Source organism: Pavona decussata, unplaced genomic scaffold, assembly GCF_977016875.1.
Source record: "Pavona decussata unplaced genomic scaffold, jaPavDecu1.1 SCAFFOLD_229, whole genome shotgun sequence".
Lineage (NCBI taxonomy): Eukaryota > Metazoa > Cnidaria > Anthozoa > Scleractinia > Agariciidae > Pavona > Pavona decussata.
In genome coordinates, this window is record NW_028145634.1 from 354859 (window position 1) to 370000 (window position 15142).

At 38.5% G+C, this 15142-nt stretch overlaps 3 protein-coding genes and 2 long non-coding RNA genes across 5 annotated transcripts in view; 2 read left to right on the forward strand and 3 right to left on the reverse strand.

The window, feature by feature from the left end:
- LOC146458735 (uncharacterized) overlaps positions 1–15142 on the reverse strand; it is a 257490-nt gene that overhangs the window by 154659 nt on the left and 87689 nt on the right. The window lies entirely within an intron of this gene.
- Positions 1–15142, reverse strand: part of LOC146458736 (uncharacterized) — a 256692-nt gene that overhangs the window by 126689 nt on the left and 114861 nt on the right. The window lies entirely within an intron of this gene.
- On the reverse strand, positions 1158–2104 carry LOC146458741 (uncharacterized). Its single transcript, XR_014858139.1, has 2 exons — positions 1486–2104; positions 1158–1396 (listed from the first exon to the last, which is right to left on the reverse strand). It is a non-coding gene; the product is annotated as an uncharacterized LOC146458741 (long non-coding RNA).
- On the forward strand, positions 2446–4793 carry LOC146458742 (uncharacterized). Its single transcript, XR_014858138.1, has 2 exons — positions 2446–2757; positions 4565–4793. It is a non-coding gene; the product is annotated as an uncharacterized LOC146458742 (long non-coding RNA).
- Positions 11613–14146, forward strand: LOC146458743 (putative skeletal organic matrix protein 5). Its single transcript, XM_085090343.1, has 2 exons — positions 11613–12010; positions 13443–14146. The coding sequence occupies exons 1-2, from the start codon at positions 11948–11950 to the stop codon at positions 13968–13970; spliced, it is 591 nt and encodes a 196-aa protein (XP_084946469.1). The 5' UTR covers positions 11613–11947; the 3' UTR covers positions 13971–14146.

Consider the following 15142-nt stretch of genomic DNA (forward strand, 5'->3'; position numbering starts at 1 on the left):
TCAAAGGTATCCAGAATTTAATAACGACTAAAATATCTGTGTAAAGCTTAAAACACGTAGCACAATAAATTATCGATTTTTGCCTGGAAGAAATTATTTAAATTTACAAATGATCTGTTTAAAAGGCGATCGGAATTACGTAAACATGGTATTTTTTGCGAGAGCAAGATATCAAAATAATTCCCGGGGAAAAATGTTTGGAAATTCAAAACTGTGTCCATTCTACTCCTAATTATTAATAATTCTAGTCTCTAAATAACCGTTAACAAAAGGAGAATACAGAAAAATACTCTTTGGTGTTTGGTAGAATTATTTAAGAACTTTGAAACTTGTGTGTGTTTACAATCACATGAGAGCCGTGCGGTGCAAATGAAAAACACGGCCACGAAATATATTTTTTCAAAATTAAAATTCTCCTCGAATATTAGTAATATCAAAAGCGATTAAAGTAGGGCTACTCTGAGACCTTAAGTCGCCGTAACTTTGGGCGACTTAGGGCGATTTAAGGCGACTTAAGCAAAATACACTGTAAAATTGAAGCGATTTTAAGTGACTTAAGGCGATTTAAGGCGACTTAAGGCGATTTTAGGCGACTTGAGGCGATTTTGGGCGACTTAAGGAGAATTTTACACAAGGTGCAGTGAGTAAGCTAGACTGTTGCCCATGTATAGTTAGGCCTATTAATATACCACAGTGGACATATACAATTAATTTGCCTTGTTTAGGTCCCACATGGATATGGAACCCTTAACCTTAAAGGCAAACAGGATGTTCTGTGATGGTCCTGTGAATGATTTATTGTAATCCACCAATCAGGGAACCAAGCCTTAAAATGCATATAGCTGTTAAGATTACTGAGCAATTACCCAGGCTTCATCATCACAAAGTTCAGGCCCAGAAAGGCCTTCAATATGACCTTAACTAACACGCATAGACTTGAACAAAATGTGTCCAAGAAAGGAAATAAAATATTGCCTGGATTGTTATGATGCAAGCATTATGTATCAGGAAACTCCATGGGTGATCATCCCCGAAAAATTTGACATGATGCACATTATGCCCACAAGTGATCACATCTGGAATTTTTTGATACATAATTCATCTATTAAACAAGAGTATTGATCGGTAATAAATATGTAAAGAGTATCAAAAATCACTCAATCACAATGATATATTTAATACACATTAAGCTTAGCAAGCTTATATCAAATAATTTGATCAACTACAGCATTTTGTTACATTCACTATTAATATAACACTTATGTCAATAGCTGAATTCCTCCATGCCAAATTCCACTAATGTTGCTTGATGGTCGTCGTTGCCAAATTCATACCAGCTTCAAGCCAGAAATCCAGCTATAAAAATGTTGATACGCCTCCTTCCGTAGCGTTTTACCTGTTTAAAAGAAAATATATACCGTTCAACTGATGACAATATAACAGAACAAGAATACGCATAACAAATTCACAAAAATGTACACAAACCTTGAAAGCATGCATTAGTGCCGCCATTTTGAAGACGATCGTCCCAGCATGCATTTCTTCATCTCTATTTGTTCCCAGTGCCTACACTTCTTTCAAACGCATGCAACTTGTGAATTCCTGGATTTATTTTTTCTGGATTTATTTTTATTTTTTTCCTGGAATTATTTCAAGTCGCAGTGGAAAAGATGTCCGTAGAATTGCATTTCTACTTAATGGTCAATTACAGGAAACATTTTGGCAATGAAGACTCGCGGCAAGAAACTGAATTCAATGTATGTATGAAATCAGAAGGAGCTTTAGCTAGTCTGGACGCCTGGCACATTTCAGCTTCTTCGTTTGTTTACAAATGCTAAGTCAAATGGTTGTTATGAAATAGACACTCATCGCGAATGGATTTGGCACGTCAATATCCAGAAGTTATCCTTTCTTGCATTTATGTACTGTTCGGTGGCACCTGATAAGTTTTCCAATCGGTAAGTGACTGATAGTGGATAATTTTAACCTTCATACAGTGTGCACTTAAGGTTATAAAGTTTATCAATTCTTGATAAGAGACATTGACTCTTGATTTTTATTTAAGACCTAGTTAGAAAAAATTATTATCTTTTTATCAGAAAAGAAAAGCTCATTTTATTTATTCAGGGCTTCTGATATTTCGCGCGGTCGCGGAGCCGCGAAATTCAGGTATATCCGCGGAATCTCGCGAAATTCACAAAAAAACGCGTAATACCGCGAAATTCGTTAAAAATCCTACCAAATACATGTCGTTACAACATATTTGAAACTTATCTTGGCTACTGGGGCTGTTTACTTTCCATAAATGCAAATTTATCTTGAAATATTTCGTCACTGCCACGAGTAAACATAACGTACCATAACTACCAGGCATTCGACAGGGCTGAATAACGTCTGCGCATGTGCGACATGTCATGACAACAATCCGGCGCCAACGTGTCTGTAGTTCGTTTTCATGTTTGAAAACACAATGGAGAAGAGACGGGAGAAAATGTATTTTCTTTTTGGACAGAATTTTTAATGTGTTCTCCTTCTCCGTCGTAAACAGTAATTAGGATTCTTATAAGTTGACGAAATAGTTTGCTGGACGAGAAATGACGTGAATTACGAGAATTTTGAAACACGTAGGTAGCACCAACTTTGGTAGCGAGGGAGCTTTTTTTATTGTGTTCAGCAACCGTACTTCCCTTCCTGAGAGAAATTATGTTTTGCAATGCATCGTCGGCGAAATGAGAGATAAACAAAGTGCCACTGGAGGTGAGTATTAGTCCTTTAGGGACTGGTCATAAAGTACCGGGGGGGGTGGGCTGGAAAAATTCATTTTTACGAAGGCTAGTTTTGTGTGACCCACCCTCATATTTTTGCAGAATAATGCATGGCCCACCCATATTTTTCAGGTAAAAAATGAAATGACCCACCCCTAGTAAATAAAGGTAAGACTATACATAAAACTAGACAAATTAGAGGACAAGTATGATAGAGGAAGGAGCACACATGCACTTATTAGTCACTATGAAATACCTGAAATGATTTTGAGAAGATAATGTGCATCTAATATGTATCATTAATAACCACATGGAATCATAGTTGTTCATTTTAATGGATGCGAGTGAACTTGCCCTTTTCTTGATAGAATGTGTAGTTCCAGAAAATATCCTTACCCCACCCATGGAGGGAATTCAAGATTCTGGAGGGGATGGTGGTAAGAGAAAGAACAAAATTACAGAGATTGTATGAAAGAAACTTGGAAGTTCCTGGCGGTAGGGCGTCCTTTTATAAATTCCCTCTGTGATGGGGGATGGATATTTTCTGAAACTACACAATTATAATTTGTGCTTTTACTGTTAATACATTTCACAGTTTTACTGGCAAAAGGCACCATTTGATGCAAAACATGTGCAAAAATATTATGTGCCCCACCCCTTTAATGATGCATGGTTTTTGCTAGCCCACCCCTTTTTACATGCATGAAAACAGTGACCCACCCCCCCCCCCTTTTTTTCCAGCCCACCCCCCCCTGTACTTTATGACCAGTCCCTTAATTTTAAATTTCAAGAATTTTAAATCGAAACGAACGCATCTTTTCGTGTCGGCGTTTATTTGCTAAAATGAATTTTTCAGCACGCTGCCGTACGACGTGAAAATTTCCATTTATATAAACCACTTCTTTCATGGACACCTTTGTGTTTATCTTTGTGTTAAGTATTGATTGGCTGTTCTATTTTTTATTTACTATTTTTTTTTAAGAAAACGAAACCCTCAACTTTGCACCGTTGTTCTTGCGTAACTAATAGACCTAATAGAAATTCTATCCAAACTGTACTGGTTGTCGTTGAAATAACTTTTCTTACATAAGCTTTAGTAAAACAAATATGCTGAAAATTAACTTAAAAGCACACAGATGCTTTAAAAAAATTAAAATTTACGAAATTTTCAAATGTTGAGTGTCACTGTGTTTCTCAAAGTTAATATTTAAACTTATTTAACTTTGAGATATAAGAGAAGGCATCAGTGTTTGCTCTTTGGAGATGCTTGCTGCTAACTCTGCAGATCATCATTGATGTCCCCAAGAGCTCTGGTCAGCTCCATTATATTTTGGTTTGCTTTCATAATTCTGGAACAGACAATAATAATTGTAGCAGCCTGGCACTTACTGACTAGCTAGTCAAAGCTGAGGTCTGCAAAGTAGAATGTATTCATTTGTATTTGTACTTTTTCACTGCAATTTCTTAATGTGTTAAATAAATTGAAATGAACACCCCTTGTTATAAATGTCTAATTTACATCTTTATATACACCCCAAGCAGTTTATAACTTAAAGTGATAAATTATCAGAAATGACATTTATGTCCTGGGAGTATATGCAGGGGGAAGTTTTATTTGGACCACTTTGTTTATTAAAATTATACCGGTAAGTTATTTCTGCCCACTAAGTTGCCTTTCAGTAATTGACTTAATTGACTAAAAACATCCACAAAAACGGCCAACACAGCTTATAATAAACCCTTTGAATGTTTAGATTCTTAGAATCTAGCAAACCTGATATTATGTCCTTATTTTGTAGGGTTTTCTCAAGCAGATCTGTTGAATCATTTGATGTAGCAGTCTCCAAGAAGTTTCATGCAAGGAAAATAGCATTATTCTCATAGTGCTTGACTTTACTGTCTTCCATTGTTACAAACACAGCTAAATGTATTATCATTAGCAACAGACGACTGTGTTCTTCACCTTTGTTGTTTGTGTAAGAGATGGATGCTAGTTTGTCTCTGAAATAAAAAGAACGGATAACTAAGTCTTGTATGTTTTGTTGTTTTGAATACTAAATGGAGAAAATATGCACACTTTTCTTTAATTATAAAAACAATGGTTTTTTTTGTATTGATCAGACCTTAAACGGTTTTACGAGGTTACCTAATTTATAGGTAGGTCTCCCACTTTGTAGGTTTTTTTTTTCCTTCTTTGGCGGGGGAGGGGGGGGGGGGGTATCTCAGAAAACAAAAAGCCTTTTTATTCCTTTATTTTTCTTTCCCTGTAAGAAAATGTATGTGTCCTTGGGTATCATTTTCAGTCGTCTTGAATCCATTTTATATAAATATTTCACGTATTTTTTGAGTAATTTTGAAATAAAATATAAACAAGAGAAACATTGTATTTGTACGTACCTTTGCAGGAGTAATGTAGTCCTACTCGTCCGAGGAAAAAAGCATCCGCGATCGTGGCGCACTTGTTGCACCAGCTGGTTCCGTGCCGGTAATTAGGGATATATGTCCCTAACCAATCAAGCAGATGGTAAAATCTCCTTGTCTATTTCTGTTCGAAAGTCCAGTTCCGAGTATAAACCCAGTAGTTGAAATTCCCATCGACGAACCGTGCAACAGCTTCCTCAAACTTCCGCCGGGGACCATGGAATTCTTCTCCAGCTTTTGTTTTTTTATGAAATCAACAAATCCATTCTTTAGGCTGCGCATCTTCTCTAAGGAGCAATAAAAAGCATGTAGAGTACAGCAGTAAAGTGTAACATAAACATTTCGCGATAAAATTTTCGTGTTCGTTCAATGTTTTCACAGCTTGTACAAACTTTAAACCCCTTTGTCCAAAACAGCAAATGATACGATATTAACGGGGAGGGTAGTTTGAAAATTTTAATCTGCTGTTTTCAGGCAAACTCTACTTTTTGTCGAAAAACTGGAGGCCACTCGCAAAATTTTGAAAACACCGCCATTTTAATACGGCTTGTTGTTATTCCCAGGCTGCGCGCGCCATGACAAGACGCACATGCGCAGACGTTATTCAGCCCTGTCCCAGGCATTCTTAGATTAATGTTGCGAAAAACTGGGCACAAGAAATGAGAAGACGTTTTGGTGACACTATACGGAGTGGGAAAGGAAACTGCTGTCTGTAGTAATGCAGGCACATGTTTAATCGTACGTGCAGGGCACGATCGAAGACACAACAATGTTTTGACTTCACAAATGGATTTGAACCTTCGATCACGAACAATCTTGCCTTGTAAACTGCAAAGCAACACAAGAGACCAAGGAGAGAAAAGAAATTTATTGCGTTGCTGTGTTCGGCTCTAAATTGCAGCTGAAAATGGAGGTTAACCGGCCGGGCGTTTCGGTAAAGCTTATGTTTTTCTTGTAGCTCGAAACAAGTACAATTGCCTTGAGAACTGTGTTGGATGAACTTTTGTGTTTTCTCTCTTGCCCTAAATTTGACATCCTTCCAATATATCTTTTTCTTCTGGAATCTTTCTTCTTGGCTTTCTTGTTTGTTTTTCGGCGAAATTTGCCCCGAAAATTTCCGAGAAATTCCTGCGCAATCGGCCGTTTTCTCTGCGAATTTGTCCCCAAAAATCCCGCGAAATTTGACTTTTTTTCCCGCGAATTATCAGAAGCCCTGTTTATTTGTGTTGTTCAAAATATTCCGATAAAAAGTTCATGCAAGAAGAGGTTTCCACATTTCTGTTCATGTTTTCCTTTCCATGCCTCAGTAATTGCACATGACTTAAGCCTCAGCACAGTTTGAATCCATTGCTTGATTCATACCTGCTTTAAAACACATGTGTTAATACCGTATTTATTCGATTAACCACCCTGGGCACTTAATTTTGGGACCATGGGGGTCTCCCAACATTTTCAGCAAGCCAGGGCATTTTTAGAGAATAACAAGACAAGGGATAACAGGGGCTGACAAGTTTATTTCGCTTGTACAAGACACAAAAAGTGCAAAATCTAACATAAACAATATAAAAGTTCTTTGAGTATCGTATCTAAAACCAATTTTGGAACACAACTGACACCGATCTTACTTCATGCTGGGCTAGTACAGAAATGTATTTTGTTGGGAGGGGGTGGGGTGGGCTCTTATTTGAGGGCAGGCTCTCATTCACTTTTTGGGCTTTCGGGTTTGGCGCTTAATGCCTTATTCGAAGTGGGTGCTTATTCGTAGGTGGGCAGTTTATCGCATGAATATGGCAAACTGCCAAGAAGGCTTCTTGGTGTGCAAGAGTATTGGAGCCATGCCAGTGAAAGAATATTGTTGTACCATTAATTTAGGGTTTCTGTTAAAATGTGTTACAACCGGGTCTGTTACTTTTAGAAAGGGTCCTCCAACCCCAGCTTTTAAGTTCTCACATTTGTATGGGGGGATGGTTGATGGAATTATATATAATATTATGACCATCAGTTGAGTCACTGACAGAGATCAGTAACCCAATGAACACACTATTATGGACAAAAAATTCATATTTGTTTTTATTGAAATGGGGAAGTTTATCCTCTGGGGGAAATTTGACCTTTTTCTAACCTGAGCAATTTATAAAAGATTGGCAGGGGCTGGGGGAGGGGGGGAGGGGGGGCTCCCATATAAAAGTGAAAGGGATAAACTTAAAAAGTTTGAAAAGAAGCCCTGAAAGGTATCAGAATTCTGTTTTGTGGGCAAGAGGTACCAAATCAGTTGATTGACATTTGCTGCCTGTCATATTTTTTGGCTCATTACCCTAAAAGCTACCACAATGTATCTGATGGAAGTAATTTTAACTTTTAACACCCCAAGGGGTATCAAACCACAACATATTAACCCCTAAAAGGTATGGCAATCACCCCTGTTAATTTAATATGAGATTCCCCCTCCCCCCGCCGGAGGTATTTAAGGCGACTTAAGGCGACTTTAAGCGACTTAAGGCGACTTAAGGTCCCAGAGTAGGCCTTAAAGTGTCTATGTAAAGCTATTTTAGAGTTCTGAAAGTTGCCATAACTGATCACAAACGAGTGATATAGACAAATGTGAGGCTTCTTTAAACTTACTTTTCCGGCCGGCCTGCTCTAACTTGCTATCTATCGCTCGCTTTCACGTTGAACTTTGCTTAATCGTCCCCGCTTTTCTGATTTCTTTTACTCTCTCTTTCTCTTCTTTCCACGTTTGTCAACATATCCAACGAAAACATATAAATTGACTTTAGTTTGTATTTTGTGTTTTTTATCATTTCTGTTGTAAACGCACCTCGCCATGCAACTTCCCGCCAAACAAACACGGCCGCATTAGCATTGTGGGATTGCGTACGGACGGACGGTCGTACGGGTGGACAAGTGACGTCATAACCAAACCAAAATTTTTCGCTTTCACGGGTTACCAAATTCTCTTAGCTATGGGGCTCCGCAGTGCGCCTCCGGCGCGCGGAGCTCCGCTTTGAAACATATATTTTGAACTGCGCATAAAAGATTAAATAGAAGGAAGATCCTCGAAGTTAGTGCACAACTTTTAAAAGCAGTCGCGAACTGAGAAAGCTTGAACGGGATTCAAACCCAGCGAAAAAACGATTATATGGAACTGTTATGGCCTGCTGAGGGAGCGAACAAAAATAACAATAACCAGTTATTAAATTTTACTCGCAATATCGATTGTCGTCCATTTTGTGTTCTTGACTGCTCTAAAGCCTTTAATAAGTCACATTTTAGCCAATTTTGATATCATTCGATGCCTAAACCAGCACAAAAGCTGTGTACAAATCCTCATATTTAGCAACTACGTGATCTGTTCGTGAGTCTGGGTACCCTGTGGTTCAATAGGACCCTTTTGGGGGCTGAAAGAAAATTTTTAAGTTGACACGCTGTAGTAACTCAATGAAGTGCTAATCCTATAGATGGTGACATTAACACTGGACACTCCAATGAAAGCATAGATAATGATGAGACAAGAGGTGGTTGAACTTATTCTACTTTTGCTGCTACGGACAATAGATTGCCTGACTGGAAACTTGCTCGTTATTATTCATACGTTAAAATTACACTGTTCACATCAAGGAAAACATTGTGCGCCCCCGACCCTATCATTTTTCCAGAGTCCCCCCAACACATGTTCCTAAAGTTTTAGGCCCTCCCTCAATATCTTCATGCCCCCCCCCCCCCCCACCATATTAAATGAACTTTCCCTTCGGCTAACCGTAGTGCTATTTAGGCTAACAGGAGTGTTATTTTGGGCTAACCTAAGCTTCCCCTCATTTGATTTCAAGTAAATTTCCAAGGGTAGTTTAAGATATGGAAACGAGTGCTGACCGTGACATGACTCATTTCTACCGCATTATCACGAATTATCACCCTGTAGTTACGAATGGCTTCAGCTATCATGATTTTGCTATGACTAAAAAGATTGGCATTTTGCAGAAGTGATCAAAGGGTGGTTACGCAAAGACGTTGACTGTTATCATTGGGATGTTTCTTACAGTTTGCTTTAAAAATTGTTTGCAGCTGCTTCCCCTGAGGTAAAGAGGGTTGTCGATGCGATCAACAAACAAAAACATGAGATTAAGAAACAAGAAGTAGACGTTAAGAATCTAGTCGACAGAATAGCGGCAGAGATTGAACGCGTGTACAAGTGCACTGAAGAACCAGGTAGCCAATGAGACAGTACAGACATTAATTTTTAACCACAGTCGAGTTGTTGGAAACACGACCAACGCCAAATTCACTCCCTCTAGGAAAAAGGTCAACTAGGATTTATTTTTCTCCTCCTGAAAAGCATTTCTCTGATATACGGTTTGACGGTAGCCAAAGCCCAACTGATGTTGGACCAGAATAATTTTTTCTGTCTTTAAAACAACTGACTTGAAAATAATTCATTCAATTGCTTACAAGATTGAATAACACTTATCCGGGTTACCTCGGCGGGCCTGCCTTGAACAACTAGATAAAAAATGAAAACTGTCAGTACTGAATGATGTTTAAGGGCATATGACAGATTAAAAACTTGCTCAGGGAGAGGACATTATCTAGAACAGACGTAGATCATAGACGACACGAAATTCTTTTCGATGATGAAGGTATGATCGTACCGCTATTTTTGCCAACTCCTTTTTTGCGGGGGAGGGAGGGGGCTTTTTTTTGACTGAGAAGTGTCTTGCCGCTTTTTGTTTTTCCAGTCTCGGTCTAACAAAAACTGTATAAACTTGGTTAATTTATGTATTACATGTTGATAGTTACCTCAAAAACGTGCATCTAGTTGAAAGTTAATGCAGACAATTTTCTTTGCAGCCCCACCTGCCTCTTCTTGTAAGGAACAGTACGAGAAATACAAGTACGTTTCTAAGCTCTTCCAATTATGACACTAATGTTCATGATTTATTTATTAAACTTAATTAATTAGGTGGAGAAAATTACGCACTCAGCGACAAATGTATAACGCTATGATGGTGTTTGAATCTCTAAGTTTTCTTTCACCTGAGTATCTAAGCGAGCTATTTGTCAACCGTTGTAACATAACTAAATATTCGTTGGGAGCGAATAAACATTCACTTCCATTAATCTGCACTTTCTTTCTTTCTTTCTTTTTTTCTTTTTCAGGTAGTTTGTAAATGTATGTTTAGCAAAACATTTAACAACTTTATTCAATAGAGATGTATTTGCCATGTGAAACTTAAATATTATTGCAAAGTCTCCGCCTTAATTTGTGCCGGTCCACCAAAAGTATCGACTCGGTTCTGTATCCATGGATGTAGACTTCTGAATGAAGGGAGAGAAAAATTTCCTAGCACTGGAAGCGTCAGGTCTTTCCTTTTCAATGACTTTTTAAAAGGTACAACAAAATTTGGCCAAAACTGGAAGAGTCACAAATGACGTTAGTGAAGGTATTTTTCTACCTCGAAGGGAGGGAGGGAGGGGTGTATGTGAGACGTAGAGAATCGTCTCATCCCCTTCCCCAATTCACGCCCACAGTAACAATCAGTTCCAAGTTAAACAGAGTGGACAGGTAACTTTGTTATCGTGCAGTGCTAACATTAGCTCTAATCCAGTTCGATAGAACCAAGAAAAATCAAAAGATTGCTCTTCCGTTTTGGCCCTCAAGAAAGTTGGCTTTCCGAATTCTGCGTAAAGGTTCAAGAATTAATTCAACTTATCCGATGAAACATTATAATAAGCACTTCTCGTTCCTCATATACCATATTCCATACTTTAGACAAATTCGATATTTTTCAAGATGCGCTTCGTTGCAGAAGACCTTTGTTCTTTCTGGAAACGGGAACCAGAAACAAAGTTTCATCTCTTTTATGAGTGTCCCTACTCAATTTCATTAAGGAAAAGATTGAAATCGTATTATTTATCGCTGACAACCTTATGTTGAAGGACTAATTACAAACTTACTTTTAAACCTATTTGAGAATTAAAGATATGAGAATTATGTATTATTCAAAGTGAGTAGGCATACTAGACCATACTCGGAAAAAGGAAATCCGAGTGCTCCTATCAGGAGTCGAATTCGGATGCTCTAGAGTTGCAGGAGACTCGTGGGAGCTAAGGCCATTGAACTAGGTTCATGGGACAAACATCCTGCATACTGTTAGGATTGGAATGTCAATGTGTGGCATATGCACAATGGAATAAATGTAATGTATGTAAGGCTGACGAACGAATGAGTATTATTCAAAGTGACACAGGCATACTTGGAAAAAGGAAATCCGAAAAGGAAATTTGTATCAGCTCTTCTGACGAGAGGTTAAAGTCATTATATAATTTCGTTGTAATATTAGGAAACTGTGCTTTTCGGCTTATTGCTAATGATTGATAACAGTCTTTCGATTCCTCTTTAGTCACATCGAAAACGTAACTTTAATTTGAAATCAGGGTCAATCTATGGCTGGTTTACAAGTACTTCCTTTTTGAAGACGTGGAATGGCGTAATCCTGCCCACACCAACAAGTTTGTTTTCTTTATCTTACTTGAAATCTGCATAGTTCTATGTAGTGTAACATATTACATGCAATTATAGTAAGTAATAGTTTCTGCTTGAGAGTTTCAATTGTGAAAGGAAGTAAAACATACAGAGTCTGGTCGTGTTATCGTGGGGAAGAAAACGAGTAAATATAAAATTGTTATTTTCCCACAACAGCTCAAGAAAGAGTCAAGTGTACACGCTGATATTTGGTTCACAAACGATTCCTGTTTACTGTCACATGGGAAACTTTGGGTGTGGAGATGGAGGATGGACGCCGGTCATGAAGATTGATGGCGCAAAGGTATAATTCATACATACATACCTGGTTTTTGAAAAGGGGAAAACCGGAGAAAAACCTCTCGTAGCAAGGACAAGAACCAACAACAAACTCAACTCGCATATGATGCCAAGTTTGCGAACAGAACCCAGGCCACATTAGTGGGAGGCGAATGCTCTCTCCTCTGGCATACATACATACATACATACATACATACATACATACATACATACATACATACATACATACATACATACATACATACATACATACATACATACATACATACATACATACATACATACATACATACATACATACATACATAATTCTTTATAGAAGTTCAGGCTTCAGGTGTTTTCATCGTTTATTGCGACAATACTGTTTCGTATGGTTCGAAGTTATCGGACCACACTCATCAGGCAATTTTTAACGACTGACTTTTCAAATAACAGGCTGGTAGTAACATATGGGTATTTACATACATACATACATACATATGTTGAATCAACTATGGATTCGACTTGGCATTTTATTACTATTTAGTTTCGTACCGCACAACAAGTACGGCACTCCTCAGATAAAATGCCAAGTCGAATCCATAGTTGATTTAACATCTCGATTATTAACGCTCTAGTCCTACTATTGAGCACTCTTACCAACAGGCGTGCATATCAACTGGCATACATACATACATACATACATACATACATACATACATACATACATACATACATACATACATACATACATACATACATACATACATACATACATACTTTATTTGATCTCGCAAGTTAAAAAGACTGGTAGCCGTTGGCTGATGTGGACCTGCGTTACTAATTTACAATAATTACAACAGAAAAACAGAAAACAGTTAAGTTATTTGTGTTGGGCCAGCTTGAAAAAAAGCCTGGTGGACGTGTTTTAGTACAGCTTTTTTATACATGTATGATAGTGGAAGCCAATTGGCTTTTTGAAGGATATATGTGTTATCTCGGTCACGTGGTAGGTCATGAATAAGCCTGGCTGCTTTTGTGTGGATCTCTTCTAGTTTATTGAAAAGCGGTGCGGTACATCCACCCCATACTGGGATGCAAAAAGTAACTCCTTGTACAACTGTTTTGAAATAGATTTCCTCGAGTACTTTGGGGGGAAGGCGTGGCATTCTCCTCAAAGCTCCAAGCTTTTTCCTGTAACTCTTACATAATCCATCGATGTGAGGTGACCAGGACAATTTATTGTCAATTTCCACTCCTAAGCAGCAGGTGGAGTTTACAAAATCAATACCGTTTTCTTCGTATCGGAGTTCTTGAAGGGGGCCGATTAGAGTTTTTGTGGACAGGAGCATAGCTTTACTTTTGCCATTAGTTTTAACTTCGTCACTCTTCCGTTTTTAGGTTTGGCCTTTTTGTTGTTACTTATGGTTTTTTGATTCGGTAAAATTTTTTTTCAGCGCACCTTCCATTACGATTCTATCCTTTGGAGAAACAAAAGTACCTACAATCATGCAGGAGGGCAGACTGGGTTTGACCTAACGCAAACGAAGATGCCATCCTACTGGAGCACGTCTTTCTCCAAGATCTGTCTTGGGATGCGGATGGTCCATTATCAGATCAACTTTGTTGTTATTAACAAGCGGGCCAGCTCCCTGTACTCACTGATCGCTGACGGGCAATACCGCGCCACCTCACTGGGCCGTGACACTTGGAAGAGCGTCCTTGGGTCTGCAGCCTCCTTGCAGCGCAACTGTAACAAGGAGGGGTTTAACACTTTGAGTTTTTCGGGTGGGAGGGCCTTTTCCAAAGCAAGGATCGGTATCCTGGGTAACCAAGAAACAACTTGCCTGACCTGCGACTCCAGAATCGGGTTTGGTACTGGAGGATATCCTGACGACTCCAACACGTGTGGAAACGAGGCTACCCATTTTCCAGATAATGGTGACAGGTCCATCCAGGCCATGGGGTACATCTTGGTGCAGTGAGTACTAAAACTGGCAACAGATGTCAAGTTCACAGCGACAGTGATCTTTTGAAAACAATACAGAAACTCTTAATTATTTTTTATTCAAACTGGATTAGCCCAAGAGGTAAAATGGCCTTATCACGATCTCTTGATTGAGCGTAATGGTCTTGTAAAACGGAGGTAAAATAAACAACTGTATACAAGGTTAAAAATGTTTCATCCCTTAAATGATTTCTTTGTACATGTAGTCCTTATTACATACATAAATTAAAGGGACCACCTATAATCAAGGACGAAAGGGTTAGGACAAATTCAAATTTTTTGGTACGCACGCGACAGAAAACTATCCCTTCGCCGACCCTCACCCCATTACAATGTTGAGCCCGCGTAGGAAAAATGCTTTGTGGACTGCAACATTAGGTGCGGTTACACTAGCCATTTTACCCTTGGGTAAATGGCTGTTGCCCACTGGGAAGCAACTTTTTGTGTGTAACAGATTTTACCAGTGAAATTGCCTTCGGGAAATTTCCATGGATACGTCAAAAAGAACAAAAGAATTTCCCATGACAGTTTCCGAGGTAACTTCTATGGGTTAATAAGCACCCAAAGCGGCTCAACCAATCATGAGAAAGTGAAATGTACCAAACACTAAAAGTCACGTGTTTTTTAGGTGCTGTATTCATCGTAAGGTCAAATCGTACCCGCTACTGCATTTCAAGCTCGACAACAATCAAAACATGGCTCACTCTTTCCACCAGTGGTCCAGAACCCTATCGTTCAGGGGTCGCTGAAACCAATTTTGTGGTCGCGTTAATACCCAAGTTCGTGCATGATGGAAAACAACGAGTCAGCGTGTTCTTAAATATAAAACGAAAAACTGCAAGCTCTGGAAAAAGTGTATTTGTTGTCGGCGTCGACGTTCTCTTCTTGACATAAAGTCATGCTGAATTACTAAGCCTATTTAAGATGGAGGTTGTAATAAAAGCGGCAGAATTACTGAAAACATTTCATAATTCGTGTTATTCATGTTTACGGTTTTCTGTACATACATACATACATACATACATACATACATACATACATACATACATACATACATACATACATACATACGTACATATACTTTATTTATCCTCGAATTTATAGAGTAGCTTTGAATAGCTAGTATCTTCGAGAAAATAAATATTAGAA

Bases quoted from the DNA above. Each gene is read 5' to 3' on its own strand.
- LOC146458743 (XM_085090343.1), top strand. From the start codon at position 11,948: ATGGGAAACTTTGGGTGTGGAGATGGAGGATGGACGCCGGTCATGAAG. The intron at 12,011-13,442 runs GTATAATTCATA...ATTTTTTTTCAG, and splicing joins TGAAGATTGATGGCGCAAAG to CGCACCTTCCATTACGATTC.